The following is a 6379-nucleotide window of genomic DNA, read 5'->3' on the forward strand; positions in this document are numbered from 1 at the left end:
GTATGCCAAACCATAAGAAACTGAGGAGCGCTTGGTTCGTTTGATCTTTAAAAGCCATGTCTCCTCTCCACTTTGGAGGCTGTTTGATTGGAGGGAGCGGATACAGTAGCTGAAACCAGGGAGTAGCCCGCGCTATAAATACAATCAGGCAATTCAGAGTTTTGACTACAGCTTTCTTATCTGAATTGGGTCGGAAGACAGAAGAAAGAGAAGGTGTGTTTATTGTATAAGTATCGGAACGACTGTACGGTCCCATCATGCCTCGCTCTTTCCTGGTGAAGAAAGTCAAATTGGACGATTTTTCGTCTTCGGAGCTGGAGCGCTCATATGGTTACAGTAGAAGAGAAGCACTCCGTCTGCGGTTCCATCATCATGACAAAGGTTAGTCACCCTCCCACACGCGCGCACACACACACACACACACACACACACACACACACACACACACACACACACACACACACACACATTCTGATTTCTGATGACTCAGTGGTGAAAATGAGAAATTCCTATGTAAAGGTATTAATATATTTTTATTTTGCAAAAGAAGAAGACAGCTGATGGGCAACAAGGAGCCAAGATATGATATTTATATTATGTCACAAGCATACAGGCACTGGGATTTTCTGTTATTTTGTTGCCCAGTATCTTACTGTATACTAAAATCAGGGTGTTTCCAGCAGATCGGAGTCTCCCTCCAAGATTCCAACAATATTGCGAAACCAAATAGTTCCCACGAGATTCATAATCCTGGAAACACAACACACAATACAGAGTTGGTGAGAAGTAGTAAAAAATATAGTAGAAATAGTCAAATATTGTTAAAATACTTCCAGATTTCTGAACAGATATCTGCTCTTAAGTGTTGAGGTTAGATATTCTGGTGCAACAGGAGCTCTGTGCACTTTTTATGTTAAAGCTGCATTAATCTAAAATGAAATAATAGATGACGACTCTGTGTGCTGCAAAAAGAGTTGCTTGGCGTCATAAATCAACAGAAAAGGATTGCCCATCTGTGCAGCTTTATGACGCTTTTTATCCTCTTTTAGCTCACCAGCGCTTTGAATGGGTCACTGCCTCCATCACCCCTATCCTCATCCGCAGCAGGCAGCTGTTTTCAGTAATGAGCTCTGATGAACACCAACACATATTAGACAACAGCAATTTGGGGAAAGCACTTAGACATCAAACTGAAGTGCCAGATATGTATTTTCTGAGTTAAAGGAGACTGAAACAGAGCAGACAGTAGAGTGAGTGTTGGACTCCAATGTGATGATTATTTCCCCCTGTGCCGGCAGAACGTGTAAGTATACGGCAATTGTTAGGTCACAAGTTGGCCATATCAATTTTATCAGGCAATAATTTGCTCGGGTTGTATGCCTGTCGGCTTGTTTCTGCCCCCTAGTGGCAACAAAATGTGTTAATGCAGCTTTAGAGAAAGAAAAAATAAGAGAGAAAGAGAGAAAATAAATGTACACTTTTATTTATCCCATTGGGGAAATTCTTCTGTGCATTTGACCCATTCTTAGTTCTTAAGGAGCAGCGGGCTGCAGTGAAGCGCTACAGAGGAATAATTGTGCCGGAAGTGTGAAACACCATTAGTGCAACCTGGTTTTCACATTGTCCCAAGGTCAAACGTGAGATAAGGAGATCCCAGGTGCTCCGGCGACGGGAGAACAGAGGAACAGCAGCAGCAGCAGCAGCCAGGCGACAAGCATGTTAAGACTGAAGCGGCTGTATCCCCTTGTTATAAATATAACAAGAGTTTGACTGAAGCAACTGCAGCTTGTTGCGCACACACATACACACACACGCACACACACACATATGCACATGAACACAAACACACACACACACACACACACACAAAAGACTACACGCACTGCTGTGTTTCTGTCAACTCGGCACATTTCCCAGGCAGCCTGCACAGCTGAGTGCACAGCATTACACACACACACAGACACACACACAGACACACACACAGAGGGAGAGAGAGAGGACGCAGTGAGTGACCTACAAGTGTCCAAAGCACACAAGTGTATGTCAGTTACTGCTGGTTTGGATCAAAAATTAAATTGTAGCTTGCAGCTTCCACCCCCCCCCCCTCCCCCCTCCCCCTCTCTCTCTCTCTCCCCCAGTTTCCTGTTGCCTCTCTCCATCTTTTTGCTCTCTTTCCAATTCTCTGTCTTTCAAAGACACATCCAAGAGGAATGGCTTCGGTTCAGAGTATTTTAATCTTTAATAAGCGTTTAGAAGAGCTATCAGCTCTAATGCTGCTAAAGTGCTTTGAAATTAAAACAGAGACAGCTAGACGGAGAGGGAGACGGAGAGGGAGACGGAGAGGGAGACGGAGAGGGAGACAGAGACGAACAAACAGAGACAGTACGCAGACATCGAGACGTTCGGCAATTCCGGCTCACAAAACTTTTTTTTTTAAAGCAGGAAACGGAAACCGTCATGTTGGCAGAGATAGGAAAATCATCTGTGAGTAACCAGCACTACAGAAAGTGTTCCTCTTTTACAGTTTTGCCTCCTCAGGGATGGAGGATGCTTTCTTTGCCACCTGTCAGCCACATAGGAGCAACACCGCCAGTAGCTTCACTGCAGAGTAAACACAGCTACAGGCGTGGTGGTGCTGGTGGTGCTGGTGGTGGTGGTTCCCACATTGAAGCTTATTGGATCCATCTTTTTTTCGCCACCTGAAGGTCAAGTTTTGCAAACACAACATTTCCTCTCCATGATCAATGGAATCCAACAGCTAATCCGACACACTTTCTCTTTCATTTTTTTACAGTTGCCAACAGCAGCTTCGTCCATTGGTGGATTGTACACTATTTAAGGTGCATATGTATAACTTTATGACATATGATGCTATTAAACTCACCAGTTGCCTATCAAACTTCAGCTAAACGTGTATGATTAATAATATATTATTATTTTACCTTTGCTATTTAAAGTTCATTTTGCTGATCAAACTTCTTTTGTACTTGTACTCGAGTAACATTTACAGTACAGTGCAGCTGTTCAGTCTCCCAGTACACGGCTGTTGTTCTACTGGGAGGCAACTGGAGTGATTATGAGACCGAGCTGTTCTTAGTCAGCCAACGTAATAAGGGTTCAAAATGAACACTGGTCATATTTCAAAGTTACTCATGCTCTATAAAATAAGAAACACACACACACACACACACTTTGTTCCAGAGTGCAATGATTGAATATTCATGATTTATGATTTTCTTTTCTCCACCACCTCTTTCCTCTCCTGCTTCTTGCCTCTTCCCTTGTGTCCTTCTCTATCACCCAATCTTAATTTTATTCAAAATGTTAAATTAACACGGGAGCTTTATACGGCGTTACCAAACCACCACGCTGGACGTGACACCACTCTGCTCTGCCACAACTCTTCCCCATTCCTCTCCTCCATCGCCTGCTCTCCTCTCACCACGCTTCTCCTCTCTCTACTCTCTCCCCCTCCATCTATCTGCGTCCCTCGCTCTCATCATATTATCGATCGACTTCGGAGCTTTTCTCAGAACTGCATCATGAAATTATATTACCAGCAATAGTATCTCCTCTGCTGCCCGTGTCTAAATGCTCACAGAGTGCTAATTGAAACGGAGAACTATTGATCGGCATGGATCCACAGGAGTCACGGCTGTGGAGGTATGAGCCACCAGTCTCGCCGTGTGTCTGCCTGTTGAGTGTAGATACCAATCATGGAGATAATAAAGCATCTGACATCATAACGGGGCAACACATAATTGATCAGGCTGGTCCGGAGCCGTGTAAGAAGATGCCGGTTGATTAGGAATTAAATACTCCAGGAGACTGAGAGGTCACTGTCAATACACAGTTGTCAGTGTCAAGGTGCCCTTAAGCAAAGCACTCGACTCCCGGCCGCCGTAATGGAGACGATCGCTGTACAGCAGTTGACGTTTTGACAGCTCAGAGGTGTGACTGTGTGCAGCCTGTCAGGAAGAGGCAGTGGTCGGTCGGTGAGACAGGATGCTCGTTGAACCCTGCTCTGAAAAATAAAATAAAGATTTCCACTGAGAGGAAAGTGTATCCTCCTTAGATATAAAAGCATTTTACCACCACTATAAATACCTCAACTTCTCCTGCTTCTTCCCATCTTCTTCTCTGCTTTGTACCTTTTTCAATATTTGTTTGTGTTTTTAGCCAAAACCTCTCGCAGTGTGTGTCTCCTGTGTCCACTTTTGTGTTAATGGCTTATCTTAACAAAAGTTCACCTTCAAGCATAATGCAAATGCTGTTAATGTGACCCTGTGGGGTCCACTTGATATCTATGGACCAGAAACGGCCGGATGTAATCAGTCATGTTATCAGGAGACAACAACATGAAGCGTCTTTCTGAATAATGAATGAACTTCAGTGAAGGAGTTTGATTTGTGGCCTATGTTTTTTTTAACAATTATATAAAGTATTTTTCATTGTATTGGTAGCAGTGGATACATCGAGGTTATGTCCATTGAAGTAAAGGTCGCAGCACTACTGCAGCCTCCCTGTGAAGATATTCACAGTCAAACGTACAGGTTGTTAGCTCCTGTGAACTGAAAGATACCTGCAAACAAAAGTGTTATGTAATCTGAGATTTGAGCCTGCTCACACAGAGGCAACAGCATGACATCACACATCAAACTGGTTTTGGGACGTCATGGTCCACAGGATACTGAAAAAGTAACATTGCTGAAAAGAGCAACTCCAGAGCAGAGAGTTTTTTGTTAAAGAGAGGCTTGTTACTTTTAAAATATCAAATACATGGAAAAAGGATTCTTGTTGAGGCATGCATTTTACATTTATGAGTGTTTATAGCACTTGTGTAGCTCTCCTGTAGCTTCTCTGTAAAGACTTTCCACCCAGTCAGTTTCTAATTTCCAGGTAATCGCCATGTCACGGTCAAATGATTAACCTCTTACCCTTTCTCTTCAGGCTATGTCAGCGATTATCTAAGTACATCTCCTTATGATGATGTGGTGGAAAATGACTCATCTGTCATCTCCAAAGTACCCTCCCCTGACCACCCGTCAATCATCTACGGCCGCATCGACAACACCTATGCTGGTGATATCCACGGCGATTCGGACCAGCCGGACAGCCCGCGGTCTGAGGTGTCGTCCTCGGCCGAGGGATACATCAACGGGGACGCAGCCGTGAGCGATGGATACACAGTGGACGCCTTTTTCATCATGGATGGACGGTCGCGGAGGAAATCCACAGAGAACCCCAAAGGGACCATTCAGAGGCACACCTGCAGCGAGTGCGGCAAAACCTACGCCACGTCCTCCAACCTGAGCCGGCACAAGCAGACGCACCGGAGCATAGACAGCAAGATGGCCAAGAAGTGCCCCACGTGCGGGAAGGTCTACGTCTCCATGCCGGCCATGGCCATGCACCTGCTGACCCACGACCTCAAGCACAAGTGCGACGTGTGCAGCAAAGCGTTCAGCCGGCCGTGGCTGCTGCAGGGCCACATGCGCTCGCACACGGGCGAGAAGCCGTTCGGGTGCGCGCACTGTGGCAAAGCGTTCGCCGACCGGTCGAACCTGCGCGCTCACATGCAGACGCACTCGGCCTTCAAGCACTACAAGTGTAAACGGTGTGACAAGACGTTCGCGCTCAAGAGTTACCTGAACAAGCACTACGAGTCGGCGTGCTTCAAGGGGGCGTTCTCCCCGTTGAGTTCACTGGGAGAATGATGGATTCAGATAGGTTTGTTTCTTTAAATCTGGTTTCACTGGCCTCGCTCTCTGCTTGTCCTGCTTTCCCCTCCAACAAGAAGAGCAGTATGGCCGCGCTCTGCAAAGGAGGAGGGCTTTTCTCTGCTAGGAGCACGAGGCAAATGACACACACAAAAACTGATGGAGGACATTTTCATCAAGATCCCTCCTTTGTGTTCCCCTTCCTCGTCTGGAAGAAGAGTGAAAAGTTTCCGATGCTTGATTTAAATGGCCGACCGCTTTCGATAAGATACGCAGCCTGCTGAGGCGGTTTTGATTATCTGCGAAGATAAATAAAGCACAGCATATCTAGCTCATCGTTTTTGAAGATACCTAGATCTATTTATGTCCATATCTATCTTTGTCCTTCTTTTATTTTGTACGTCATGACAAAACAACACTGAAGCACAAGTCATCTCCCATGCCCGTCTTTCTGTGACAGGAGCATCACGGGAGTTTTACGCATGAATCACACCTTCGGTTTTCTTGCAAAGAGATTTATTGAACATTCATATGAAATGTTTTTTAGAAAAAAACAAAAACAAACAAGCATTCATAATCTAAGGATACATCTGGAATCGTGTTTTTGGTGAAGCTGAGACGAATCATTAAAACAAAGAAAGCACACTGCATTGGTCCTC

At 45.1% G+C, this 6379-nt stretch overlaps 1 protein-coding gene across 1 annotated transcript; it reads left to right on the forward strand.

Moving 5' to 3' along the window:
- The first annotated feature begins 257 nt into the window (after positions 1-257).
- Positions 258-5717, forward strand: LOC130196808 (transcriptional repressor scratch 1-like). Its single transcript, XM_056419183.1, has 2 exons — positions 258-381; positions 4951-5717. Exons 1-2 carry the CDS (start codon positions 258-260, stop codon positions 5715-5717), a joined length of 891 nt encoding a protein of 296 aa, XP_056275158.1.
- The last annotated feature ends 662 nt before the right edge of the window (positions 5718-6379 follow it).

The sequence above is a fragment of the Pseudoliparis swirei genome, chromosome 1, assembly GCF_029220125.1.
Source record: "Pseudoliparis swirei isolate HS2019 ecotype Mariana Trench chromosome 1, NWPU_hadal_v1, whole genome shotgun sequence".
NCBI lineage: Eukaryota > Metazoa > Chordata > Actinopteri > Perciformes > Liparidae > Pseudoliparis > Pseudoliparis swirei.

Bases quoted from the DNA above. Each gene is read 5' to 3' on its own strand.
- LOC130196808 (XM_056419183.1), top strand. From the start codon at position 258: ATGCCTCGCTCTTTCCTGGTGAAGAAAGTCAAATTGGACGATTTTTCG. The intron at 382-4,950 runs GTTAGTCACCCT...CTTTCTCTTCAG, and splicing joins GTTCCATCATCATGACAAAG to GCTATGTCAGCGATTATCTA.